We start from the raw sequence: 27857 nt of genomic DNA, 5'->3' as shown, positions 1-27857 counted from the left end.
AGAGAGAGAGAGACAGAGAGAGGGAGTCACCCCCACCCCCCTCCACCCCCCCACACCAGTGGCTGGCATCCACGCCGCACAATGACTCAATGAAAGGAAGAAGCCAAGCGACGAGGAAGAAGACGAGTCAGTCGGCACAGTGCACTCGAGCCCGAGCCGACCTCCCCCACCCATCGGCGGTATCCGCTTCTGGCCGTCCCACCCTACCTGGGCGCTCCTTCCTTGCGCATCGGCTTCCCGGAGGAGGCAGCGGCGCTCCCGCATCTGCGTAGCTGTCATGAGCGGGAGGTCAAGAGGATGCGGGCGGGCGTCGCTGCGGCTCCTGGCGCTGCTGGCCGTGGTGTCGGGGGTTCGAGGAGGCGGCGGCGGCGGCGCGCGGGCCTGCCCGGCTCCCTGTAGCTGCCTGGGGAACACGGTGGACTGCCACGGCCTCGGGATCCGCGCCGTGCCCACCGACATCCCCAGAGGAGTGGAAAGGCTGTGAGTATGTGCGTGCATGTGTGTATGTGTTGAAGACACAAGTTTGGCGGGCGGGCGGGCGGGCGGGCGGGCGTGCTTGCACTGGCAAGTTCCTCAAAGTGGCAAACTGGACAGGTCAGCTTTCGCGCTCTCCACCAAAGCGGGTGAAGCCAAATTCCCTGACTTGAAGTGTATAGCAAGGTCAGAGGGAAGCATTGCTGACATCAGCTATTTGCAGCAGAAATGATCACATGAAATTGACTTGGCGTAAATAATTGATGGCGGCCTTCCTCCTCCTTTGCATCGAGAAGGGAGGGAAATTTGTCGTGGCCGCTCCCCGGTCCACTTTACGCTCCGAGCGAGCGAATAAAAGACACTTGCGGTTGCTGATTGAAAAGGCCGCCGTTGGAGGATTTCCATTTCCCGCTTTTGTTGTTGTTGCAGGGACCTGAACGGCAACAACCTGACCGTCATCAGCAAGTCGGACTTTTCCGGCCTGAAGCATCTGCGAGTGCTGTGAGTGTTCTCCTTTGTTGTAGCTTCATCTGGCGACACCACGGCCTTTTCCCAAATGCACAAAGTTCGTTTCCCAAATGCACAAAGTTCGTTTCCCAAGCACTTGGAATTTTGCTCTGAGCAATCTGATCAACTTTCTTTTCTCAGTATACGTGAATATATTGTTGGAAATATTCATGCATTTTGAATGTGATATGTTTGTGGAGGCAAACAGTTTTCTTCTTGAAAATGTTTGAATTTTTGTCAGTCAGGAAATATTTTTCGCAATCCTTTTGGACTTTGTGTGTATGCGCGTGCGTGCGTGTGTGTGTGTGTGTGTGCGCGCATGGCAGTCACCTCATGGAGAACCAAATTCGAGAGGTGGAGCGAGGCGCTCTGGATGAGCTGAAGGATCTGGAACGACTGTGAGTGTGCGCAACTTAACTACACAGCGTGTTTGTTTGTTTGTTTGTTTGTTTGTTTGTTTGTTTGTTTATTGCGTGCGTGTGCCTTCAGTCGTCTCAACAGGAATCGTCTGACGCAAATTCCGGAGCTTCTCTTCCAGAAGAATGAAGCTTTATCGCGACTGTAAGTTTGCAAACTTCTTCGACTGCCCTCCTTCGCATTTTGATTCTGCATGAAACCCGCCATGGTGAAAATTCAAGTCGTGCGCGTGCTCGCGTCCTTGCAAGGCGAGTGAGTTTCCGAAGGAAGGCAGGAGCGCAAAGCGAGTGGGAAAGTTTACCTTTCTCACACGCGAACAAAAGATGGGGAGCGAGCGGACTCACCCGAGAGAGAGAGAGCAAATCAAATATTAGCGCCCGTCCAAGGGGCGTCCAGCTGTGACCAGCTTGGGTCAACGTCTGACCTCTCGCGTCCCGGCAACGGCAGTGTTGACGACCCGCTGGGAAAGCATCCATCGCATCCGTCGATGTGCTCGGGGCTTGTCGTCGTCGCCACCGCGCAACCCCGTGACTGACGCCTTCGCTCGCGTGTCTTGGGGGCGCTCGTGCCGCGCGTTCAAGTGTTTTCACCGGCGCGCGGTGCAAAGTAGCGACACAGAAGCACTTGAAGCTCGGCCTCGCTGTGTTTGCAGCGACCTCAGTGAAAACGCCATCCGGGCCATTCCCAGGAGAGCCTTCAGAGGAGCCGCCGACCTCAAAAATCTGTACGTTGGAACTGTTCAAGGAAGGAGGGAGGGATCGAGGCGGCGCCCCCTTGTGGCGTTCAATTCATCCAAACGTCCTGGTCGTACGGTACGTGAGTGTGTGTCCCTTGACAGGCAGCTGGACAAGAACCGCATCGGCTGCATCGAGGAGGGCGCCTTCCGAGCATTGCGATCTCTGCAAGTACTGTGAGTAGGTTCTGGCGCTGTGCCTTCCTTCACGCGTGCGCGCTTCCTTCCAGCCTGGCTTGTTTGTCCGCAGGACGCTGAACAACAACAACATCAGCAGCATTCCCGTGTCCAGTTTCAACCACATGCCCAAACTGCGCACTTTGTGAGTCCTGCCCGCGCGATTTGCTGTCAAATCTGATTGGATGAAGCTGCATTTGTCATGCCCCCCCCCCCCCCCCAGTCGGCTCCACTCCAACTCTCTGCGCTGCGACTGTCACCTGGCCTGGTTGTCCCCGTGGCTGCGCCAGCGCCCGGCGTTGGGCCTTTACACCCAGTGCAGCGCCCCGCCCGCCCTCAGGGGACTCAACCTGGCCGAGCTGCGCAAGAGCGACTTGGCCTGCTCAGGTGTGTTCTCCTCCCTCCCTCCCTCCCTCCCTCGGTGTGGCTGAGGTCACAGACGCCGCGCCCCCGGTTGTGTCCAAATGCATCCAAACTTGGATTGGGCTCCAGGCCACAGCGGCAGCGCCTTCGTGCAGCCGTGCAGCCTGGCGTCCGGCTCGTGTCCGCCGACGTGCTCGTGCGCCAACAACATCGTGGAGTGCCGGGGGCGAGGCCTGACCGCCATCCCCGCCCACCTCCCAGAGGCCATGGCAGAGATGTGAGTGACAAGCCAAAATGGCTGCCTCTTTCCAGCATGCCATGGCTTCCTCTGACAGCTTTTTGTGGGTCAGCTCATGGTTGACATGCTTAGCCCGTTCCATGGAGAATGTCGCCGACGTGCGGCAAATTTCATGTTGCTCAGTGGCTTCAGGGACTGAATTTCAAAATGTGCTCCCCCGCCCCCCTTTCAGTCGTCTGGAACAGAATGGCATCAAGTCTGTTCCTCCAGGTGCCTTCACCTCCTACAAGAAGCTTCGGCGAATGTGAGTTAAACTCGCATTCAAACAAAAACAAATGTTTTTCTTTTTTTAATGACATACAGAACACGAATGCACATTTTGTTTTGTTACGGCCACAATAATGAATTGTTTAAAAATATTTTTGGACCGTATTAAAACCAACTTGTATGCTTCATTCAACATTTGGGAATCCTTTCTCTTTGTTTTCTGCATTTCATTTTTGTGTAGAGACCTGAGCAACAACCAAATTTCAGAGATTGCTCCGGATGCTTTTCAAGGCCTCAAAGCTCTCAACTCCTTGTGAGTATTGCTGCTTACTTGTGGGTGGTCCAAGGTTCTTATCCTTACATAAATGAACCCCAAAGCACTTTCATTCATGATGAAATGAGAATGCTTTGAAAACTAAAGAACTCCCAGAATGGCAATCTCCGCATCTTAAGAGACAAACTCTTGTTTTTGTCAATTCCTCGTCCTTATTTACTTTGCGATCATACACAACCGTGGCATTGAAGCATTTTCCCAAATGAACTTGCTCATTTGGAAAAGACGATTTCAAATGCAAGCTGGAGTGAAAAAGCATTCCGCCCCCGCCCGGTGCGCCTAAACACGTTTCTTGTTCAGGGTTTTGTACGGCAACAAGATAACGGAGCTTCCCGCCGGCGTGTTTGACGGCCTGTCCTCGCTGGAGCTGCTGTAAGTGGATGCGGACGCCAGCCGGGATTGTGACTTGCTCTGTGAAGGACGCGTGTGGCGTGGCGTGGCCTGCTCCTCCGGCAGCTTGCTGAACGCCAACGAGATCCGCTGCGTGCGCGCCTCGGCCTTCCAGGATCTGGAGAGCTTGGCGCTGCTTTCGCTGTACGACAACAAGATCGCAAGTTTGGCCAAAGGAACCTTCGGCTCGCTGCGAGGCATCCAGACGCTGTGAGCGCCGCCACGCGTGCTCTCCTCACATCGATGCTGCGGCATAAGCAAAGCAAAGGCCTTTTCAAAGCTTACTAGCTTCATGCTGACACACTAGCGAATGAAGCTAGCGTTGATGTCGCTGCCAGCATTTGAGACAGCATCACAATATTGACCACAAAGGCCTTTGGAAAGCTTACTAGCTTAATGCCGTAGCATTGACGTTGCTGCCTTGGAAGCAATGTCAAGGCAGAGACAAGATTGACAGGAACGGGCTGAACATAACACCGGAGCGCCGCTGACTCGAGCGGTGCCTCGTCGTTGTCACCAATCTTGTGAGCGCTTTGCCGTCCTCAGCCACCTGGCCCAGAACCCCTTTGTGTGCGACTGCAACATCAAGTGGCTGGCCGACTTCCTTGGCGCCAACCCCATCGAGACCAGCGGGGCGCGCTGCGCCAGCCCGCGACGCCTCGCCAACAAGCGCATCGCGCAAATTAAAAGCAGCAAGTTCCGATGCTCCGGTCAGTCTCTCGTCATGTCTGTGTGTAGAAAAGGAGCACTCCGTATCGTGTTATGTTCCCGTTGGTAATTGTTGTCGAGCGCATGCCAATTGGATCGCTGGCTTTTTTTGGTCTTTTTAATATAGTAATCTTAGTCTTAGATTGTTGATTGTCACAATTTAGAATATAGCAAATGAAAATCAATGTATTGACGGACTTTTCTTTGTGTTCATGGTTTAGCCAAGGAGCAGTACCACGTTCCAGGTGCGTAACACAACATCGCCCCGCCCCCAACTCATGTACGAGCCAGCCGTACGCTCCAACACATTTCATCAAAAGTATTTCGCAGCCTTTGTTCTCACGTCGATGACCTCATGAAACTCTGCTAGCTTAAAGCTAACATAATGCTAACAAAAAGCTACGTGACATAAACAGGCTCACACAAATGAGCGAGCATACAACCCGTCGGTCGGTGTCAAACGAAACGACGGCTCGCCGCTTTGTAGGGGACCTTCTCTGCCTCTCTGTCAGCCTGTAGCGTTGAAGCCGCCGTCTGTGCTCCTCCAAAATGTGCCGTATGGCGAGAGCGCCATTTAGCCGCGCGTGTGCCTCACCAGGGGCCGAGGACCGCCGGCGGGTTTCCGGCTGCGACGGCAAGCCGTCGTGTCCCAGCAAGTGCCGCTGCGAGGCCAACGTGGTGGACTGCTCCAATTTGAGACTCACCAAGTTCCCCCAACCCTTGCCGCCGGCCACGGAGGAACTGTATGATCCGCACGTGCATACGTGAACATAACATGTATCCATGTTGACGTGTGTGTGTGTGGCGCGACTGGACGTGTGACATGCCTACTCTGCTGACCATCTTCTTTTTTCTTCTTTTGTTTTCTTGGGCTGCCCCGGTGATGATGATGATGATGATGATGGTCTCAGGCGTCTGAACAACAATGACCTCACCCTGCTGGAGGCCACGGGCGCGTTCAAGGGCCTCTCGCAGCTCAAGAAAATGTAGGTCGTGTCGCTCTGAATGCACGCTTGAGTGACTTGCACAAAAGTGACAAGCGTCCTGCTTTTTGTCTGGCGGGCGGGCGGGCGGGGGGGCGATTCAAATGTCAACGGCAATGAAAACAACATGGCCGCTGGCAAGGCTCAAGCGGCTCAAGCGGCTCAAGCGGCTGTTGCCTTCAGTTGCATTCCAAGGTCATCCGATTGTCAAAGAGTGCTTTTCTTTTCCCTTTTTTTTTCTTTTCTTTTCCCCCTCCCTTCCAGAAACCTGAGCAACAACAAAATCTCGGAGATCGAGGACGGCGCCTTCGAGGGCGCCTCGGCCGTAGCCGAGCTCCACCTGAGCGCCAACCACCTGGAGGCGGTGCGGGGGGCCATGTTCCGAGGGATGGACTCGCTGCGCATGCTGTAAGCCAAAGCCGAAGCCCTCGTAGCACGATGGAGCCCAAGGTGAACTGCTTTGCTTTGCTTTGCTTTGCTTTGCTTTGCCTTGCCTTGCCTTGCCTTGCGCGCAGGATGTTGCGCAACAACAAGATCGACTGCCTGCACAACGGCAGCTTCGCCGGCGGGCTGGCCAACGTGCGTCTGCTGTCGCTCTACGACAACCGGCTGAGCGCCATCTTGCCCGGAACCTTTGACGCGCTTCCCAACCTCTCCACGCTGTGGGTCAAAGCGTTTTTTGTTTTGTTGTTGTTGTTTTTTGCCTCGGCAGCCGTGGGCGGGACTGAGCCAGGCTGCTGCTCTCCACTTGCAGGAACCTGCTGGCCAACCCGTTCAACTGCGACTGCCGTCTGTCCTGGTTGGCCGCCTGGCTGAGGAGCCGGCGCATCGTGACGGGAAACCCTCGCTGCCGAGGGCCGGCTTTCCTGCGCGAGATCCCGCTGCAGGACGTGGCGGCGCCCGACTTCCGCTGCGATGACGGTGCGCGGCCGCCATATGGCTTCCCCCGGAGCGAGCCTTGACCTCCCTCCCGCGTGTCCTTTCAGGCTCTCCGGCGGCAGAGTCGGCCGGCTGCCGTCTGGGCCCGCAGTGCCCCGGGGCTTGCACCTGCGTGGACACGGTGGTGCGCTGCAGCAACAAGCACCTGCAGGCCCTGCCCAGGGGACTTCCTGCTAACCTCACCGAACTGTGGGCGCCCGACTCGACTTGACTCACGTCGCGCCGCGCCCCTTCAAACCGATGGCGTCATCCATCCATCTGTTCTGTTCACCCTGGCAGATATCTGGACGGGAACCGGTTCACGCGAGTACCCGGGCACCTGGGCAACTTCCGCCACCTGCAGCTTATGTGAGCGCCGCCTTTCTCCTTCCGGTTTACTTGCCGTACAACTTTGAGTACCCGCTCACATCCTTTTGACATGTTCTATCTACTTGGTGTTCACCTTTACTTTGCGCGGGCAACTTTTCTCGACTCCCTGGCAACTCGATGCGCTGACGGAGCCTTCCGCCTATCTGAATGTCCAGCAGAGGGAGCTCTAGACTTTTGCTACCTTTTTTGATGCCAATTGATACCAAGTCGCACCTGTGTGTGTTGAATGTGCAGAGATCTAAGCAACAACCAAATCAGCTCCCTGTCCGACGACTCCTTTGCCAACATGAGCCAACTCACCACCCTGTGAGTAGCAGAACGATTTACCCAATTAACGGGATAGCGCGCCATCGTTTTCACGTGTTGTTGTTGTTGTTGTTGTTGTTGTGCTCAGGATCCTCAGTTACAATTCCTTACAATGTATTCCTCCTCTGGCACTGGGAGGCCTGCGAAAACTGAGGCTCTTGTTAGTATACGCACGCACGCATGCACGCACGTACGGTGCGCGTCAATGGTGCCGGTAAATGTGCACACTGTTTGTGTTTCAGATCTCTGCACGGTAACGACATCTCTGAGCTGCAGCAAGGAATCTTCGACGACGTCACGTCACTCTCGCACCTGTAAGTGCCGTGGATGACGGCGATGATCAATTTCGGGTTCGACCACCTCCGCGAAAGAAAGAAAGAAAGAAAGAAAGAAAGAAAGAAAGAAAGAAAGAAAGAAAGAAAGAAAGAAAGAAAGAAAGAAAAAAAAAGAAGGTCGGATTCAAACTAGAAAGGGTGTCCAAGTGCGTGTCTTGTGGCTGTGTGTGCCTTGGATGACGTGATGGTCCAGCGCCATCGGCTCCAACCCGCTGTACTGCGACTGCCGCCTGCTGTGGTTGTCCGAGTGGCTGAAGAGCGGCTACAAGGAGCCGGGCATCGCGCGCTGCAGCGGACCGCCCGCCATGGAGGGCAAACTCTTGCTCACCACGCCGCCCGAACGCTTCCTCTGTCAGGGTGAGTGAGTGAGGGAGGGAGGCAGGGAGACGCTGCGCCACCTGCTGCACATATCAAAAAGAAAAAAAGGGCTAGTATAACAGTGAAAAAGAAAGTGACAAAACTATCACCAAAGTACAAAAATGAAGTGGCTTTAGGATTTGGGCAAAGCCTTCCTTGCTATGTTTTCAGCTTCGGTTGAGGCCAGCGTGGCGGCCAAGTGCAACCCGTGCGCGTCGTCGCCTTGCCACAACGGAGGCCTCTGCCGGGCCCTGCGCTCGCACTCGCCGCCGTACGCGTGCACCTGCAAGGACGGATTCAGGGTACGCAGTGAGCCCGCCCGCAGCCCGCAATTGTGCCCCAAAATTGCGCGCGCGCGCCCGCCGTGACCTAACGAGCCGCATCTGCAACGTGTGCGTTGGCAGGGCCAACATTGTGAGAGTCCCGCCGACGCGTGCGCCAGTAACCCTTGCATCAACGGAGCCACTTGTCTCCGAGACGAGCAGACGGGCGGCTTCAGGTAGCAAAGGAACATCGCAAGTGGGCCACTTACCAAACAAAGGGAATTTTCCGTGTATGCCATCTATTCCTGCCCGTCGTGTGTGGAGTCGTTCGTTTCACACGCGTGTTGTCAAGAGCTAAGCGTGTGATGTCGCCGTTTTGACAGGCCCAGCCGGCACTTAATGAGTCGGCCTCATCTGGCGGCTAATGAGCTAGCGGGAGTTGCATTCATTCATTTGTCATCTCCTCCTCCTCGTTTTGCGCGTAGTTGCGCGTGCGCGTCTGGCTTCCACGGCGTCTACTGCGAGGTGGACGCCGATGACTGCCGGGACCACGGCTGCGAGAGCGGCGCCACCTGCGTGGACGGCGCCGGCAACTACACTTGCCTGTGCCCACCGGGACGAGACGGTAAGCCCGCTCGGCCGGCCGGCCGGCGACAGCTGGCGTCATGTCATGTGCTGCTGTGCTTGGCTTGGCCTTGGCTTGGCGGCTCAGGCCTCTTTTGCCAGGAAGAGCGTGACGCCTGCGCCCCCGCCGCGACCAACCCCTGCAAGAATCAGGCCACCTGTGTCGCCACAGCCGCTGGACACCGGTGACGCACGCACGCACGCACGCACGCACACACGATCCGTCTATGACGCACTGAATTGTTTCATCGTTTTTTTTCTATGCTTTCATTTTGCTGAGCTTTTATGATGGATGCTGACTTCTTGCTTTCCTCCATTTTATGTGAGATGCGTGTGCGTCCCGGGTTGGGTGGGTCCCGACTGCGGCCTGGACTACGACGAGTGCGCGGACCACCGCTGTCAGAATGCGGCGCGCTGCGTGGACCACCTGGACGGATACACCTGCGTGTGTCCCCAGGGATACACGTATGTCCCACGCCACAATATCCATTCATGAGGGGGGGGGGGGGGGGGGGGGTAACATTGCAAAGGAGCATCATTAATAGTACAATTTAAAAACAAATCTGAAAAAAACATTCAACAAAGTCAGTCAAATAGAATAAAGTAGGTCAAAAGTGGGAATATTTTTTTTTCCCCTCCTTTGCCAGGGGCGATTTGTGCGAGGTGTCACCGGCCTCGCCCTGCCAGCTGGTCCATTGCCAAAACGGCGCCTCCTGCGTGGAGAAGGCGGGAGCAGCGCTGTGCCAGTGCCCGGCGGGCTTCGAGGGTCCTGCCTGCGAGAAGCTGGTCGGCGTCAACTTTGTCAACGCAAACGCTTACGTCCAACTGCTCGACGTCAAGAACCTCCCCCGAGCCAACATCACCATGCAGGTGGGATGCTTCATTAGGAATGTCAAAGAAATGAATTTTGAAAAGGAAGAGGGGGAAAAAAAATCATTATGTTTCAGGTGTCTACTGGGGATGACAATGGCATTTTGTTGTTTAATGGAGATAAGGAGCCAATCGCTGTGGAGCTTCATCAAGGTCACATCAGGGTGACCTATGACCCCGGCAACCAGCCCGCCGCCATCTACAGGTGGGAACGCAAAACAAAAAGCACCATTGCTCGCCGTCATGCATTCAAATTCCGTCCATAAAATATGTATACAAATCCAGTACACAATAGTTGTCCCGCCCGCCACCTTGTGGCCGACGGTGGAGTTACACTCCAAAATAAAGTTGCAAAATGGGGACCAAACATTGCCGTTTTGCACTCTGGCAATCGCTGGCACAAAACGCCGCACTTGACAAACGTCGTCGACGTCATCAAGGGGCGAGCGAGCGCTCAAGTGCTGGACCCGGAACCGCTCGCAAGCCCGAGTGCCTCTTGGCGTGGGTGGGTCAACGTGCGCTCGCTAATGCACTCTGAGTGCTCGCCGCCACGCGTTGCCCACCCATTAAGAGGAGCGACCGATCGAGCCATTTCAAGCCATTCATTTCAAGCCATTTCAAGCCATTTCAAGCCATTTGGTGTTTTGCTGCTTCACACGATTGCACGCACTTGACTCATGTCGTGCGCCTGCGTGCTTGTGCTTGAGAACGAGTGATTGTGTCCTTTTGAGCTCCCCAATTGTTCCCAAATGAAGCTTCATTGAAGGCAACATTTGAAGTTCATTCAAACAGGCAAGAAAGACGATGCAAAGTCAAGCCTAAAAACGTGGGGATGGGCTGGAGAAATTCTTTGGAGCAAATGCTTTTTGTGGGTGGCGCTTGCTTGCCTGCCTACCTGCCTGCCTTCAGCTCGGAGACGGTGAACGACGGTCTCTTCCACACGGTGGAGCTGCTGACCTTGGAGCGGACGCTCAACTTGTCGGTGGACGGAGGGCAAGCGGCCACGCTGGACGGACGCCGGCAGGCCGCCGGGACGGACGCGCCGCTCTACGTGGGAGGTGTGTCGCTACAGCAAACAAGACAAAATGGACTGTCAATGACAGACAGTGAGAGATGATTTTCTTCTTCTTCTTCTTCTTTTTCTTCTTCTGCTTTCCAGGCCTTCCAGAGGAGGCAGTCGCCGCCGCCTCGCTGCTGTCGCTGTCCTCTCACGCCATCAACACGTCGGGTTTCCACGGCTGCATCCGGAACCTTTACATCAACCACGAGCTTCAGGACTTCACCCGAGGGCACATGCAGGCGGGCGTGCTGCCGGGGTGCCGGGCCTGCCGCGAGTTCCTCTGCGTGCATGGCTCTTGCCAACCAGGAGGGGGTGCACAGGTCTCACAAGCGTGCAATTAAGAGCGCTCGCTTGGGTGGTGGTGGGTTTTTTTTGGTTTAATTTCTTTTCTTTTTTTTTTGCTTTCAGGGCGTGCAGTGTGTGTGCCAGTCGGGGTGGGCGGGGCCCCACTGTGACCAGCCAATCCGAGAAGCAAGGGGTGCGGTCGACGCTGCGGGAGCTCCTGAAGCTTTAGGTTGCTTGCTCGCTCGCTCGCTCGCCGTCGTCTTTGAAGAGTGCACAAACCGTTACATTTTGTTGTTGGTCCAAAGAGGTCATGTCCGTCAGGTTCTTACGTTTGTTGAAGACAAATCTGATATTTATGAGAGTATGTGTTAAGTTCTTTAGAGAGCAAATTGTTTGAGATGTTTCTTGAAGACATGAAGGCTGTCATTTCCTGCTCCAGGCTCGGTGTGTTTGGGTGTCCCCGTGCGCGATTACCACCGCCTCCAGCGCGGGGCGCTCTTGTGCCGCACCTCCAAGACCTTCTCTTGGGTGGAGTGCCAGGGCCGCTGCCAGCCAGAGGGGGTTTCCCCGACCTGCTGCGCCCCGCTGAGGCTGCGGCGACGTCGGATCAGCTTTCTGTGCGACGACGGAACGTCTGTGACGCAAGATGTGGAGAAACCGCTAGAGTGTGGATGCAAAATGTGTGTGTAGTTGACACACACACACACGATATGTCGATTGAACGCAAAGATGTCTTCAATATTTGTGAAGAGGAAATGCGTGAAGTTTAAGACAAAGTGAAGGATGAACTGATTTGGATCTTTGTGAAAGCACCTACTTTGAAGACAAAATTGTCTGATGCTAACAAAAAGGCAAGTGCATTGAAGACTCCAAATGTCTTGAATGGCAAGTTGGTCGTCGGCTTCAAATGAGCTTTGATGTTTTTGTGTTATTAGTGAAAACAACTATGTGGCTGTCCCCCAAAACGTGTGACTCGTCTTTGACGTTTGTATTTCGTAAGGTTAGCAGATGATGAAATCCCAGTCAGACAATACAAACATGAAACCAAACCAAATCTGTGAGTCTGCCACCCAAAGATACACACAAGTGTGTGCGTGTGTGTGTCTTTGTTGGTTGATGACTTCCTCAGTTTTGTGACGAGGCAGGCCATTGTGATCAACAATAAATGTAGCTTTGAAATGATTTATACCAAGATTTGTTATTAACTTTTTGTATTGTTCTGCTTTTGCATAATCCATGGTCGCTCTTTGGACACACAAAGAATAACAAGCTAATAGTAGATAGATGTCAGATAACATGACGCACTCATGGTATTTTTATAGCTTGACGCTATTTGCTAGTTTCTAACTTTTTGGGATTCATTTATTGAAACAAAATAAATTGAAATAAAGAGAAACTGCTCCCTTTTACCTTGACTTTGATGACCCCCCGTTGTATTGTGTTACACTGCCTTTGATTGCCGTAACCCTAGCCCCCTGGCTGTAACCCTAGCCCCAGCCCCCTGGCCCTAACTCTAGCCCTATCAATTAAAAAAAGCCTTTCATTAGAGTAACAAAAAGAAAAATTTCACCAGATGATTTGAACTTTTGTTAAAGAAAACCCTAACCCTCGTTCTTGGTGTTTTTGTGCACGTGTCAGTCACAGTGGGTGAGCGTTAATTGAGCCGAGGCGCTGTGTGCGTCCATTAATTATTGGGCCCGGGTGGGGTGCCTTCTGGGGGGGGGGCGCCGTGGGAGGGCCGATCGCTGACATTCACGCAGCGTGTGTGGAGCCGTGTGTGCGTGTGTGTGTGTGTGTACATATACATGCGAAAGGTCATTGTGCGTGCATTGTCAACACACACAATTTGTTTACAATTTTGCTACGTCAATTCGTGACGGAAATGAGGGTATTTTTTAATTCATTTTTTCGTGCATTATTTAAAAAAATGTCACAAAACCATTCTATTGTTTGACTTTATAGAGCAGTGTTTCCCAACGGCACACTGGTGTGCCGTCAGAGATGTGCAGCTGTGCCGTGGGAAATTGTCCAACATTAAATACCGAGCGCATTGTAAACAGGATCGCCAAACCACAGGTCAGTTAACGCAAGGCCTGCCTGGTCAGCCACTTGCTAATCGTGCATGCGTGGCAAATCGGAGAATCTTGACATTTCATGTTGTGGCAACGGCACATACTCACTTGATGTGTGTGTTGCTGTTAGTGTTGGCTCGTGGGTGAACCATTCTGTTTTCAGTGAACGAGAGTGAACGAATCACTTTCTTTTTTCAGTTCATATGACTTCAACCAGTAGGTGACGGTAATGCGCATTGAAGCTGGTGCCACCTCGCCGTAAAACCAAACGAAGAAGAAAATGACGTCACTTCCCGTTCACGAACGAGTCGCGAATTGCTTTTCCCGTTCCCCAACAGCACGGAGCTGTGAGTGGACGAGTCAGTGAGTGAGTGATTTGCATTTCCAGTTCATCGCGAGAACGGATCAGCGAGGGAACGAATCGTGACTTTCCCGTTCGCGAACGAGGCAATGGGTCAACTGCCTTCCTTCCTTCCTTCCTTCCCGTGCGTGCATCGACGGATCAGTCAGTGAACGTGTTGCGTCGTCTCCCTCCTGGCGTCAACTATGTAAGCCAGAATGTCGATTGGCGATTTGCCAAGGAAAGAAAGAACCACTCACTGAAACACCACTTCTTTCGTGCACGTTTTCTCCAAGCTAACGGCTAACTTTATTGCATGAAGGGATGCCCGTTATGCAACAAACGGGGAGATAGATGATGCTTCTCTTTGGGCCATCTTGATTTGATCACACTTCAAATAACGTGTATGCATATATACGCCTAAATATTGTTATCCAATATATCTACTGCAATTTCACATTAGATTGCTGATTTGAAATGTACTTTTATTATTATTATTATTTTAATAAACATTAAAATCTGTCTGGTATTTTATTCCTTGTTTTTATGTTTTGGGGCATGAAAACCCAAATCTGACATTTGGTTAAGTGCTTTATATGACAATATGTATATGTGTTTTACATTGTGTAATACGTGTTGGTGTCCCCCAAAATAAAGAGCAAGTAGTCAAATACACATTCTTGACACGTACAAAAAAAATGCATAAAGTTATGAGGTACACCTGAAAATGGTGGTGTACCCAATGGAGTGTCCGTGTGACGTCACAGATCAACCATCCAAACAGGAGGTGGGGGTGAGGGCGGGTGTGGCACTTTTCACTTTCAGTTCAGCTTTGGCCATGATGAACTGGCCTGTTATTAGGTACACTTGAAAATGGCGGCGTACCTAATGTAGTGTCCGTGTGACGTCACGGATCAAACAGCCAATCAGAAAGTGGGGGTGAGGGCGGGTGTGGCACTTTTCACTTTCAGTTAAGCTTTGGCCATGATTTTTCCCTAATGAACTGGCCTGTTATTAGGTACACTTGAAAATGGCGCTGTACCTAATGGAGTGTCCAAGTGACGTCACAGATCAAGCAGCCAATCAGAAAGTGGGGGTGAGGGCGGGTCTGGCACTTTTCACTTAAACCAGGGGTGTCGACCTCCAGTCCTCGAGGGGCCGCGTTCCAACATGTTTTCCAAGTTACCCTCGTTAAACACACCTGCGTGAAAACTTTTAGCTTCTTTCACGTTCAAAAGGAGCTAAAAGTTTTCACGCACCTGCACTTAACGAGGGAACCACACGGACACTCCATTAGGTACACCGCCATTTTCAAGTGTACCTAATAACAGGCCACTTTATTAGGGAAATATCATGATCAAAGGTCACAGGTGTCAAGCTCTAGTCCTCTGGGCCGCGTTCCAACATGTTTTCCAAGTGACCCTCGTTAAGCGCAGGTGCGTGAAAACTTTTAGCCACTTTCACGTTCAAAAGGAGCTAAAAGTTTTCACGCACCTGCACTTAACGAGGGAATCACACGGACACTCCATTAGGTACACCGCCATTTTCAAGTGTACCTAATAACAGGCCACTTTATTAGGGAAATATCATGGTCAAAGATCACTGGTGTCAAGCTCTAGTCCTCTGGGCCGCGTTCCAACATGTTTTCCAAGTGACCCTCGTTAAGTGCAGGTGCGTGAAAACTTTTAGCCACTTTCACGTTCAAAAGGAGCTAAAAGTTTTCACGCACCTGCACTTAACGAGGGAATCACACGGAGACTCCATTAGGTACACCGCCATTTTCAAGTGTACCTAATAACAGGCCACTTTATTAGGGAAATATCATGGTCAAAGATCACTGGTGTCAAGCTCTAGTCCTCTGGGCCGCGTTCCAACATGTTTTCCAAGTGACCCTCGTTAAGTGCAGGTGCGTGAAAACTTTTAGCCACTTTCACGTTCAAAAGGAGCTAAAAGTTTTCACGCACCTGCACTTAACGAGGGAATCACACGGACACTCCATTAGGTACACCGCCATTTTCAAGTGTACCTAATAACAGGCCACTTTATTAGGGAAATATCATGGTCAAGGGTCACCGGTGTCAAGCTCTAGTCCTCGGGGCCGCGTTCCAACATGTTTTCCAAGTGACCCTCGTTAAGTGCAGGTGCGTGAAAACTTTTAGCCACTTTCACGTTCAAAAGGAGCTAAAACTTTTCACGCACCTGCACTTAACGAGGGAACCACACGGACACTCCTTTAGGTACACCGCCATTTTCAAGTGTACCTCATAACAGACCACTTTATTAGACCATGATAATTTGATGATTTGATGATTTGACCATTATATTTCCCTAATGAACTGGCCTGTTGTTAGGTACAAATGAAAATGGCGGTGTACCTAATGGAGTGTCCGAGTGACGTCACAGCTCAAGCAGCCAATCAGGAGGTGGGGGTGAGGGCGGGTGTGGCACTTTTCACTTTCACTTAAGCTTGTTCCCGTGGCCTGTGATGCACATCACTAGTACAAAAGAGTGCCTGTCATGTTGAAACAGTTGACTGGTGAGTGACACCGGCTCTGATACTGTAAGATCTTGGTTCGATCCCTGGTGTGGAAATGTGCTTTTATTGTACAATTAACCCTTTATTACTTATTCTTTTTTTTTTTTTTACCTCGTGTAGTGTACCTATTGAAGTGTCCATGAGGTGTACCTACACATATTGTCATATAAAGCGGCTAACCAAATGTCTCGTTTTTATGTTTTAATTGGCGAATAAAAAAACAAGAAATAAAACACCAGACAAGTTTTAACATAATTGTTTATTTGAAAATAATAATAATATTAAAAGTAAATTTCAAACCAGCAATCTAATGTGAAATTGCAGGAGATATATTGAATACCAATATTTAGGCGTATATATGCATACACGTTATTTGAAGTGTGATCAAATCAAGATGACCCAAAGAGAAGCATCATCTATCTCCCCGTTGTTGCATAACGGTGCATTCCTTCATGCAATAAAGTTAGCACAAAAGAAGTGGCGTTTCAGTGAGTGGTTCTTTCTTTCCTTGGCAAGTGGTCAATCGACATTCTGGCTTACATAGTTGACGCAAGGAGGGAGCCGACGCAACACGTTCACTGACTGATCCGTCGATGCGCGCACGGGAAGGAAGGAAGGAAGGAAGGCAGTTGACCCATTGCCTCGTTCGCGAACGGGAAAGTCACGATTCGTTCCCTCACTGATCCGTTCTCGCGATGAACTGGAAATGCACTCACAGCTCCGTTCAGTTGGGGAAGGGGAAAAGCAATTCGGGACTCGTTCGTGAACTGGAAGTGACGTCATTCTCTTCTTCGTTTTGATTTACGGCGTGGTGGCACCAGCTTCAATGCGCATTACTGACACCTACTGGTTGAAATCTTATGAACTGAAAAAAGAACGAATCACTTCACTAACCCTAACCCTTGTATTTATATTCGCCAATCAAAACATAAAAATAAGACATTTGGTTTTATATATATATATATATATATATATATATATATATATATATATATATATATATATATATATATATATATATATATATATATATATATATATTCGTTTGAACGAATCTTTTGACCTCGACTCAGCCGCTGTCAGAACAGCAGAGCGTCTTTAAAAGTGACTTTGTTCTTAATTTGATAGAGCTAGTCTAAAACAGTAAACAAAGCCATATTGATTCTTTTGGATTTTAATCACAATCACTTTCAATAGTTGATTCCTTACACTGTCTAAAACCTTTTTTCAAAAACTGTCACTTTCATTTCCAAAAGAAATACAATTTAAAGAATATTTACTATTTATTTGTATTCAATTATTCGACTCTCCATACATATATAGGCATAGAACTTTAAGTCTTTTGCTGTAATATAACTGCTTTTAATATAGAAGCTGGTATAACACTTAACAGATTTTTGTTGGTGGTGTGCCTCGAGATTTTTTCCAATGAAAAGGTGTGCCGTGAATGAAAAAAGGTTGGGAAACACTGTTATAGAGTATTTAAAGAGGGCCTATGATATCATATTTGACCATCCCGTGAGCCACAAACGACTTGAACAAATGAATTTGCGACAATAAAGTTGGACACATTATTTTGACAACCACATTTATTAGAAGAATAGTGGTTTTGGAAAGAAGGTTCTAGCATCCAGTGAATACGACCTCTTACACGACATCACAGCTGAAATGTGAAACGTTGCTTTCCTTTCCTTCTGCTTTGTCTTTTTCTTAGCAAATTTGAAGAGAGAAGTAACATAAGAAGAATCATACATTTTTACACATGCACAAAGACAGATCTAATCCGCGGCGAAAACAAGGGAAACAAAAAAGATCAAATGCTGCTTTCTTCTTTATGTTTCTTTGTCTCCAAAATAAAGACCATTAAATAGAAAATCACAGACACGATGAGACGTTTTATTGTCGTCCAATCGGATTTCGGCATACAAACAAAACAAGAAAAGTAAAACAGTGCAGTCAATCAATCAATCAATCAATCAATCAATCAATCAATCAATCAATCAATCAATCAATCAATCAATCAATCAATCAGTCAGTCAGAAATCAACCAACCAATCAAAAATCTGTACGAATGGACAGTGACTTTAAGTGCTCACGTGCACTCAGAAGAGAAGCCTATGAGTCACAAACAAGGTACAAAACAAACGAAAAACTTTATTGTACATAAATAAAACTATTTGAGAAAACATTTTTTTTAAATTTGACTTTTTTTTCCCCGGTCAAACTGTAAACAGCATCAAAAGAAAGGAAAGGTCCTTTTTGAGTTGTTGGTTTTTATTGGAGGGAGTGTGATCCTTTGTGTGAGTGTGTGTGAGGTAAAGTGTGGAAGGGATGCTTGGGTGTCCTGAGCAGGGGCACAGCGCCCCCTGGGCGGAAGGAATGAGGTATTTCTATACATCTTCGAACTCGAAACGACGAGACGACAAGAAGAAGAATTGAGAGAAGAAGAAACAAAACAGCGTCAGGCTGCCAGAATTGGAAAAAAGAACCAAAACGCAGACAGTGCTAGGACACGTTCCACGACGCGTTAGCAACGCTTACCAGAGCGTCGCCGGAATGTCGGAAGTGTTGTTGTCAATGTTCTGTACAAAAAACAGTCAGCTGAATGAGCTCATCTTCCAATTCTCTGTGTATCAAAATGACAACACAGGCAGAATGGAGAAAAAAAAAGAAAAGTTGCTTGTCCATCCAAAGCAAGCTAGCGCGTGACCGTGACGCAGTGCGCTCAGCAAGCTTCCTTCCTTCCTTCCTTCCTTCCTTCCTTCCTTCCAGTGGCACATTCAGAATGTTCCGAAAAAAAATTCACAGAAAAACAAAACAAACAAACAAACAAACAAAAAAACACACGCAGAACAAAAAAAACAAAGGTTCTAGCGCTTATGAAATTTTAGCGACATGATGCAAACGATAAGTGCAGAGGGACTTTCGGAAGCAGTCCAAAGCTTTCTTGATATACGTGTGTGTGCGTGTGCGTCATCGTTTGACCGCTGGGTACATAAAAATGAAGAGTTAGCCAAACTCTATCGAAATTCTGAATTCCAACTATCTCGTTTCCGACACCAAAACATGCCGCAAAGTCTGACGAAGTCAAGAAGACGTGACCGAGCTAGCGCGTCGTCGCCATTTTGTGAGCTCACTTAGCAAAGCTATTAGTGTGAAATGGCCAAACCACACTGTAAACCCAGAGAATTTAAGATTCAGAGAAAAGAAAAAAATCATCAACGGGATGATCTGTAAGTAGACTGCAACGCCACAAGACCAGAATCAAAAAGAAGAACTCAAAAAAACCCCACAAACGTCGCAAGCTGCTTGCGAAGGCTGGGAGTCGCTTGAAACCTTGGGGAAATTGTATGTTTGAACATGAGGTATTGACATTTTTTTTTTTTTTTTGTAAAACTGAATCACATTTGCAATCACCATGGCAACATTTTCCGAGGTCTGACTTTGTTGTCCCTGAAGCGAATAAGAACTGAGCCGTTTGACAAAATCTAAGCAAAATGCAACTCAAACGCCAAAATCGGCCACTGGCTGCTCCATGACTTTGCCAACTATTTTGTTTGACTGTTAATTAACAGAAAAAAACAAGAAGAAACCCAACCCTGCAGCTGCGCTAATCTGACCTCATTCTGATTGAACAAGAATTTCCAGGGGCTCCCTTTGGAATTGATCCAAAATGTACCACCTGAAAAGAGCCTGACAGTCAAAATTCAGAGAAAGGATCATTTTTAGAAAATTGTAAAAAGACGACCTTGACTCTTTTTTTTTTTTTTTTCTACTTCATATACCTGAACAAAGCGTCTGAGGGTCCCTGAGGCCTTCTGGGTTGATTTCCCCCTCCCCCCATCCCGACATCTGTTGAGTTACGCTAAAAACCATTGATTGAAAGTCAGGAAAATCAATTTAAGTCTCGCACGCGCGCAAATGTCACGTACACGACCGGGAAAAAACAAAAAATGATTGCAAGAACTCGGGAGGGGGGCTCAACGGCAAGGGGATTGTTTCCGTCGACGTTCGGTATCGCCGACGTTTGGGTCCGACAAAAAGGCCTGAAGTGGGTGTGGGGTGTTTGCTATCTACACCGACTGGCATGCAAAAATATCAGTGGAGAAAATGAAAGCGCGTACGCTCGCTCAGCCTGAGGGGTAAACAGGCTCCGAGGGTAGGTAAAGCATTTTTATGTACAAGCAAGCGTGCGTTCCTCAGCGGCGCCCGCTTTTGTGTCCCCCCCCCCATCCCCCATTGGCTTTGCTAAAGGAGAAGCTAGCTAGCGACTGGACACGTCAACTGACTGCGCGGAACTAACGTTTTCCCTGAATGGTTACCAGAAAAGGCACCGCCCTCTCCCGCTTCAAGATAAAACTTTATTCTTCGACACGTTCTCTATGTACAAGGTTGACGTGCGTGCGTGCGTGCGTGCGTGAGGTTCAATGTGTTTACATTCACTTGACGCGGATCAAGAGGTATACTGCAAGCCAGAAGGAACGCTAACGGGAAAAAAACAACCCAAGGATCGGTGCCAACAAAGACGCCAGTGAGAGAAGAAGAGCAAATGGACCAACGCGTGGCTGGCAAAGGCAGACCAAAGCATCTTTTCTGTTCTCCAAAGTGGCCCTCAAAGAGTCCCAATCTAGAAACAGCGTCTTTGTTGCGCCACCGACCGACGGACGGACATTCGGACAGTCGCTGCCGCACGGCTGGAGTGAAGCGAGAAAAGAAGCAATCACTTTACCAATTGGCTCCGTTCACAACTTGAGTCCAAAGTTACAACACAAGCTAAAGAGCGTGACGTCAAATGATGAGGTGAGGTCAGGTGAGGTCAGGTGAGATTCTCCTGCCTGCCACTATTTTCTGAGGTATTCAGTGTTTTTCTTCCTATACGTTCTTTTTTTTTTGCACATAAAACAACAACAACAACAACAAGAACAAGAACAACAAAAACCCTTGCTGAGACGTTCCAAAACGTCCATTTTTGGTCTTGGGGGAGCAGCTTTCCTAACATTTGGGAATTGGTGTGCCACTGAGGTGAAGCGGATGTGTACAATCGTGGCGCCTCCTAAAGCACTCAAGGAGGTTTGGGCTGGAAAACAACAAACATGGGGAGGGAGAAGGCGCTTCAAAGCAGAATGATCCAGAAACGATGGGCCACCGGCAGCTAGCCAAATGCTGAACGGACGGACGGACGGTTGAGCGGGCGCTTTGACCGTCGGTCGGTCGGTCCGTCGGTCGGCGCTGTCAATCAACTAACTCGACAGCAGACGAGCAAGCGGCCAAAGTCATGAGCGAGCGACGTTGGAGTGTTTCTGCTATATTTTGTCTTTCGACGTTGATTTGATTCAAGCGCTACTCGAAGGTTTCCACAGGCAAGTCTCGATTGAGAGTTGCTCAACTTCCAACATGCCAGGCATGCTGTGTCGAGACGATCCCGACGCTAATCCTCACTAGCACATGTATGGCCTTTCACATTATATGCTAGCGTTAAGCAAGTTGACTTTAATGACATGGTTTGGCCTTTCACGACACAACCTTGTGATGTTTTTGACAAAGCAACTTTGGGGAAAAGACATTGCCGACCGACAGAGCGAGCAAACAAAGGCAGGCGGCCGCCCACACCCCCGAAGCCCGCCCGCCCGCCCGCTTCTTGCAAGGAATCCATCCGCCCGCGCTACCTGACGAGTGTTTGTTCAAAGGAATACGGCAGCAAACCTGACGTTGGATTAAAGGACTTTTTTTTTTGTCCTCAACAAGAAGGAAAACAGGTAGGCTCTTTTAAAAAGGCCTACAAATATGTCAAGTAGCGGCACTAAAAATCCTGATTCGTCATGTGTTGACTGTGTGTGTGCGTATTGTACAATCAGCTGCTTGGATAAAGTGGTCAGACCTGAGGTATCCACGACAACCACAAGAGGAAACCACCACAACGGGTGTGGACAAAATGGCGGCGGCGGCGGCGGCATCTGCGAGCTTAGCGCAGTTGTTGTTGTTTTTCTGGCAGTCTTGGAGACAAAAACATCAAATCAACAAGATGGTGGAGCCAAGCACAAACAACATAAAAGTGACATATATTCTCGCCCAGCACCCAGCGGCGTCTCCGATTCCTCGGTCGAATGGCTTTTCCTCACCCCGGAGGATGAAACCTGACCACCCAAAAAGCTTTTGTTTTTTTAGGCGTCCATCCCACGAGGATCCGCGCCACCACTTCTCTAAAGGTTGTCCTGTGACTGTGTGTGTGTGAAGACAGAAATATGAGGTAGGGTGGCAAATATTGGTCAGTCAGAGACTTGACACCTGGCCCTCAGCAAGAGGGAGGCGACTTGGAGAAAAAAAAAGAAAACAAAGTGTGCTCGCGGCGGTTTCCCGTCGCTAGGATACAGCAAAGTACGAGGCACGGCAAAGAAGTCCTTTGAGTGAGATTGAGGTATAACTTGTGGTCCGTCCGCACATCATATTCTTTCCATATATTCTCTAAACATCTGCTGCAGGTAGTTATGTGTGCGCGCTCGCCGCTTTTTTTTTTGTTTTTGTTTTTTTCCCCCCGACTGACATAATATTGCTGCCCCCGTCCCGCCGGCTGGGCTGCATCCTGAGACGATTACAGTACTGAAGGCTACCGTTCTCTTCTACATTCAAGGGGAGAGCCAGTCAAAGACATTGTTCCGATCGTGCGAGGGCGGCGCCGTTGTGAGCGTAGACAGTCCGAAGATCAAAAGAAAGGGCACGCACCGCTTCGGCCGGAGGGGTTTTGGGGGGGCGTGGGGTTAGGGGGGCAGGTGGTGTTGAGGAAGAACAGAGTCAATTTCACAATGCACGTTTTGGGGTTTTTTTCTTTGAAAAACTTCAAACCGTGCTCACGATTGTTAACTTTGCTCCGGAAAGATTTGCGCGAGCAGGATTTTGCGATTCGTAGGTGCCCCGAAAACAAACTTGTTCCTCCTGGGCCTTCGCTTGCCGACAAACCTTTTTTGATTTTGCTTCCAGAGCCAATTGTTGAACGTAAGCATTTTGCTCCGTTACGTCATTTGAAATGCTTGTAGTACATTTTGTACGCTCGCTCGCCTTTAGACACTGGAGTGTTTTTGTGGTCGCACTGCAAAAGAGCGTTTTGGACAAAGTGATAAGTGCTGCTCCTTTGAAGTAAGTGCCAATTCTGTTTTTTTTCAAACACAAATTCATGCTACACGCTAAAACCAAAACCTCGTTTTAGACACTCAAAATGCTCGGCATTGTTCCAAGTGTGGACGCATTTCATGCGGGACGTCTTTTTGCGGCCAATCCAGACGCCAGTGATTGTAAGGAACTGCTAGGCTAGGCTAGGCTAGGCTAGGCGTAAAGAAGCCTCAATGGTCAAAGCGGTGCGTGCCGTTTTAGAGGAAAACGTACATTGAAGAGTAGTTGCTCAGAACGTTGAGCAAAAAAAGAAAGCAAGGGAGCTCTAGACGTGAGTGACACTGTGGCCACAATACGCATCTTTCTTTCCTTCTTTCCTTCCTTCCTTCCTTCCTTCCATCCATCCATCCTTCCATCCATCCTTCCATCCATCCTTCCATCCATCCTTCCATCCATCCTTCCATCCATCCATCCATCCATCCATCCATCCATCCATCCATCCATCCATCCATCCATCCATCCATCCATCCATCCATCCATCCATCCATCCATCCATCCATCCATCCATCCATCCATCCATCCATCCATCCATCCATCCATCCTGTTTGCGCTGTCAGAGCTGGGGAAAAAACACTTGAACCAAGCACCCCCAGCGGGAGGAAGCCAAGTGGCACCTGGCTGCGCTAAAGCTAGGTCAGCACCAACCTCGCCCGCCCTCGCCCCCCAGAATAGCGAGGCTCCAAGCGCAACCTGGTGTCTTTCACGTCCCAAAGTGCTATGACGTGGAATAGGAGAGTTGGGAGTGTCGTGTTTCTTTTTGCTTTTTTGTTCCATTTCGGGGAGTTGCGCTGCAGTGTGTGTGTGTGTGTGTGTGTGTGTGTGTGCGTGTGCGTACGTGCGTGTCAGGTGAGCTCGGTGGCTGCACCGCTAGCTGTTTTTGCTAAGTAGTCTCATTGGAACGCGAACCACGTCTCAGTTACACCCTGAGTTCACAACCAGCAGAAAAGAAACAATTGGCTTTTATCAGTCGTAATAATTTACAATATATTAAATCTGACTATCAGCTAACCCCCCTGCCCCGCCCGCCCGCCCGCCCCGCCCCGCCCCCACTGCATATGAAGCCCACCCCATATAAATGCACATTGTCGTAGTAAACTGCCTTTAAAACTTGAAATTGGACGGGAGAGCAACTCCATGAGTTGAGCTTGATTCGAAGAGAAAAAGGAAAAAGGAGGAGAGCAAAGTATCCTGGCTAAGGCCAGGCTATCTACTGTAGCTAGCGGTTAGCCCCGCTAATACATTAGCATAGGAGCGGGAGCTAGCTCCTCGTGCGGATAGCAGCCGAGCTTGGCGCCCGTCCCGAAAGGCCGAAAAGCGTGCCGGCCTTCCGCGATCGGACACCGACGGAGGTCCATGAGGTAGCGCCGGCCGGCCGGCGCCGCTGCGGCTGACCCGCCTTCGGATCCGGCGGCGGCGGCGGCGGGCCCTCCCGACCCGGCTTGTGAGACGGACCGTAATAAGTGCATGATGCGAGGGGCAACGATGCCGAGGTAACCCGGTCCGTCCGCCAAAGCGCCGGACCCAAAGTGTAGTGCAAAAGAAAGCAAACTCAATCAAACGTAAAAGAGGAGAAAAATGATCTCACCAGTCAGTAGTTTGTCGCAAAACTCACAAACATGCATCCCTGAATGACTTTTTGTGTGTCTTCTCGTTCGGCGCGCAATTCGGCGGGACGTTGCGGCGGGGCGGCGGCCTTGGGCGGGCGGGCGGGCGGGAAAGAAAGGTCTTGCGGTTAAAGCACGGTGGCTACCTGGCAGGCGGGTTCCCATTCGCAACCCTGACGACGAATCTCAAAGATGTTGATTCACACGTTCACGAAAATGGTCACTTCCCAATGGTTTTGTTTGTTCTTCAACTCTGCCCATTTGTCTCTGCGCCCAAAGTGGAATGTTCCCAAGAGAGCAGCTGAGGTTGTGGTCCAGAGAAGCGGGAGGCGCGAGGGCGGTCTGCTTTTCGGGCTGCTGGGCAAAATGTTGGGAATTCACGTGACTGAGTGGATGGACCTGAAGGCCAACGGAAAGGTGTTTGAGCGAGCGCTGCCGTTTCCAAAATTGCAGCCCCCACCATCTCGAGGAATTGTCATCAAATTGTTAAAAATGCTCGGGGTCTCGCTTTTCATCCCTGCGTTTGTGCTCGGCCCGGATGCTGCAAAGGAAATTGGCACAGGTGAAGAAGCCCCGTGCTTCCGCAGCTGCCTTTTATTGGACGGGTTCTATCTCCTCCTCGACGTCCGCCTTGAGCTCGGCGGGCCCGGCCTCGTCGGCGGGCGGATTCTCCGCCTCGGTGGCGGGGAACTCCGGGCCGGCCGCCTCCGTCTTCATCATCAGCTTGAGCTTCTTCTTTGGGGGGTTCTTCAGGGTACCCATGCGCTCCTTGACTTTGTACTCCAGGGTGCTGTGCGGGATGCCGTACATGTTCTGCGCCTTGGAGACGCTCATTTTGCCGCTCATCACCACAGCGATGGCCTCCTCCAGGATCTCGCTGTTGTACTGCCGATAGCGACCGCGTTTCTTCCGCGGCTGCTTGGAGTTGGGGTCCCCCTCGGCGTCCGAGGTGGAGTAGGCCGGCCCGGAGGCCGAGTGCTCCAAGTCGGCGGCCCAGTATTCCGCCGCGCCGTCCAGCAGGCTTCCCAAGCTCCCGCCCCGCCGGTTCTGCTTGGGCAGGATGGCCCTCAGCTTCCGGCTCAAGGCGTTCTCGCCGAGTCCTCCGTTGCCGCCGCCGCCGCCGGGCCCGAGTCCACCGAAAGCGTACAGCTCCGAGGCCGGGGAGTCCCAAGAGAGATCCATGCCTCGAACCTGCGGGATCTTGAGGTCCACCGGAGGCGAGTGGTCCCGTTTGGCGTGATGGTGGTGACGGTGATGCTGGGTCTTGGAGACCGGATTGTGGTGGTGGTGGTGTTGAAGCAGAGAATTCTTGAACGAGAAGGCTCCGTGGTGCTTGTGATGGTTCTCCAGAAAGGTAGGCAGGTCTTTGAGGTCCCCGGGGCTGGCCTGCTTCAGCTTCATCAGACTCTCCAGGTGGGCCTTGCTGCCCCAGAAGGACGACGAGGAGCCCTTCTGGCCCAGCAGGGAGTGCGACTGACCGTGATTGAGGAGAGCGGCCGACGACTCCAGGCTGGCCAACGACAGCGCGGCGGGCTGGCCCAGGAGGCGGTGCTTCTGGCTAAGCAACTCCTCCTTGATGCGCAGCGAGCGAGCCAGCGGCGGCGGCGGCTTGAAGGAGCCGTCGTCCCCGAAGCCGTCTCGAAAGCTCGCCGGCGGCGTGCCGTCTTCCTCGTTGGCTTCCGCCACGGCCCAAAGGTCCGCCTTGGCCGGCGGGTGCCTGCGTGCACGAAAACAACCGGTCACACCCAGCAAAATGATGACTTTCTACCATACTGAAGGAAAAAGAACCCATGGATCAAAGACTCAGGAAAGAAGCAACAATTATGGCTTTGGAACTCCTGGACTCTTCTGGCGGTTTGTCAGATAGACAGAACCAAAGCTGTCAGTTTCGGTCCCAATACTTTTGTCCATCGTTTTCAATCGAATGGCAAATGAAGAGACAGCATTGCGGCGGCGGCGGCGGCATGTAAATGTGTCTGCGGCCAGATGAAAGATGCAAAGTCCTTCCGCTTAAGTGAGGGCCGGTCGCCATGGCAACAGCATAAGAAGGAAGAAAAAAAAGTATAGAAGAAGAGGATGAGGAAGGAGAAGAGGATGAGGAAGGAGAAGAGGAAGAGGAAGGCCATAGCAGCATACGCTATGGCACTATCTGATGAGATGGCGACAGAGATCGGACGGACGGACGGACGGACAGACAGACAATAGTGTGAAGATGGTATTGCTAATGCTAATGTCGCTTCAGACAAAAACAATCGAGCTGCTGAGGGAGGGAGGAGCCTATTCATCCACGGGTGAATATTTCATGAGCCTATCATTAGAGAGTCCCACCGGGGCTTAGAGGGAACCCAACAGCCCCAGGGCTGGATCCAGATTTCTGTTCCGAGATTGGAGAGGCACCTCCCCCATCCCGCTAGTCGGCTGGCGTTTCCAATCTACACGGTGAGCCTGAACGCATCCATCAACTTCGAGTGAAAGCCTAAAGTTGACTTTTTAGTCTGCTAGCCTTGCTGGGAAGCCTCCCAGCGGCTTTGGAACCTCGGCCGTGACCCCAAACAACAACAAATTCTTCCTTAATCCAGGCCTGAAAGCCTAACCTGGATTTGAAATCCTAATCTGCAAGGCAAACGCTTGTTTACAATTGCGAACGGCGAGCACTGCCTCCCTCGGTGGGCTTCAAAGCCCCATTGGAAAGGCAAAAATTCAAAAGCCAAATTTCATTTGCTTCGGTCCTGATTTCAAATTGTGTGTGTGTGTGTGTGTGTGCGTTACCCTTTGAGTCGGTGCTCTGACGAAGAGAAGCCTTGCTTGTCATTCTGGTTCTTCCTGGTGGAAAGATCTAAAACTCCATCTGAAAAAGAAATTAAAAAAAAAATCAATCAATAAAATCATAGCGTGGACATATTTTCCCCTGATATTAAACTTTGGAATTGTTCTTTTCTATTCTGGTTTCTCCTGACAGCAAAAACTCCATTTGTTCCTTCTCAACACGGACGGGCATGGCTTTTTGGAAGAGTTGCTAGGAGAACTTTGAAATCCTGCTGCGAGGGCCAAAGCCTTTCCAGCTGCAGCCTATTAGCTCGCCGCCGCCGCCGCTAATGTCTTGGCAGCTCATTAGCGGGGACCGCTCCATAATAGGCAGCAT

General features: G+C 50.6%; 2 protein-coding genes across 7 annotated transcripts in view; one reads left to right on the top strand and one right to left on the bottom strand.

Moving 5' to 3' along the window:
• The first annotated feature begins 32 nt into the window (after nucleotides 1–32).
• slit1b (slit homolog 1b (Drosophila)) lies at nucleotides 33–12414 on the top strand. 6 transcript variants are annotated; one of them, XM_049720590.2, is made up of 37 exons: nucleotides 52–480; nucleotides 904–975; nucleotides 1308–1379; nucleotides 1471–1542; nucleotides 2051–2122; nucleotides 2237–2308; nucleotides 2382–2453; nucleotides 2532–2695; nucleotides 2801–2948; nucleotides 3142–3213; nucleotides 3418–3489; nucleotides 3811–3882; nucleotides 3967–4110; nucleotides 4447–4610; nucleotides 4830–4853; nucleotides 5207–5351; nucleotides 5520–5594; nucleotides 5856–5999; nucleotides 6107–6253; nucleotides 6346–6512; nucleotides 6578–6719; nucleotides 6810–6878; nucleotides 7134–7205; nucleotides 7294–7365; nucleotides 7448–7519; nucleotides 7734–7897; nucleotides 8069–8199; nucleotides 8302–8396; nucleotides 8646–8785; nucleotides 8873–8969; nucleotides 9112–9249; nucleotides 9432–9654; nucleotides 9732–9859; nucleotides 10564–10712; nucleotides 10814–11034; nucleotides 11123–11228; nucleotides 11439–12414. In XM_049720590.2, the coding sequence occupies exons 1-37, from the start codon at nucleotides 278–280 to the stop codon at nucleotides 11687–11689; spliced, it is 4443 nt and encodes a 1480-aa protein (XP_049576547.1). In that variant the 5' UTR covers nucleotides 52–277; the 3' UTR covers nucleotides 11690–12414. The 6 variants fall into 6 exon arrangements, 5 of the variants coding, with proteins under 5 accessions (XP_049576545.1, XP_049576547.1, XP_049576548.1 ...); XM_049720588.2 differs by having other exon boundaries at nucleotides 51–480; nucleotides 8646–8969; XM_049720591.2 differs by lacking the exon at nucleotides 1471–1542.
• Nucleotides 12415–17518: 5104 nt separating this feature from the next.
• lcor (ligand dependent nuclear receptor corepressor) overlaps nucleotides 17519–27857 on the bottom strand; it is a 31291-nt gene continuing 20952 nt past the window's right edge. Inside the window, exons 6-7 of the mRNA XM_049720621.2 lie at nucleotides 27485–27563; nucleotides 17519–26432 (exon numbers count right to left, since the gene is read on the bottom strand). Coding sequence (XP_049576578.1) covers nucleotides 25310–26432; nucleotides 27485–27563 — 1202 coding nt within the window. The 3' untranslated portion in view covers nucleotides 17519–25309. The remainder of the gene's footprint in view (nucleotides 26433–27484; nucleotides 27564–27857) is intronic.

Source organism: Syngnathus scovelli, chromosome 5, assembly GCF_024217435.2.
Source record: "Syngnathus scovelli strain Florida chromosome 5, RoL_Ssco_1.2, whole genome shotgun sequence".
Classification (NCBI taxonomy): domain Eukaryota; kingdom Metazoa; phylum Chordata; class Actinopteri; order Syngnathiformes; family Syngnathidae; genus Syngnathus; species Syngnathus scovelli.
Note: the sequence above shows the minus strand (reverse complement) of the source record. Positions and strands in the feature narration are given on the sequence as shown.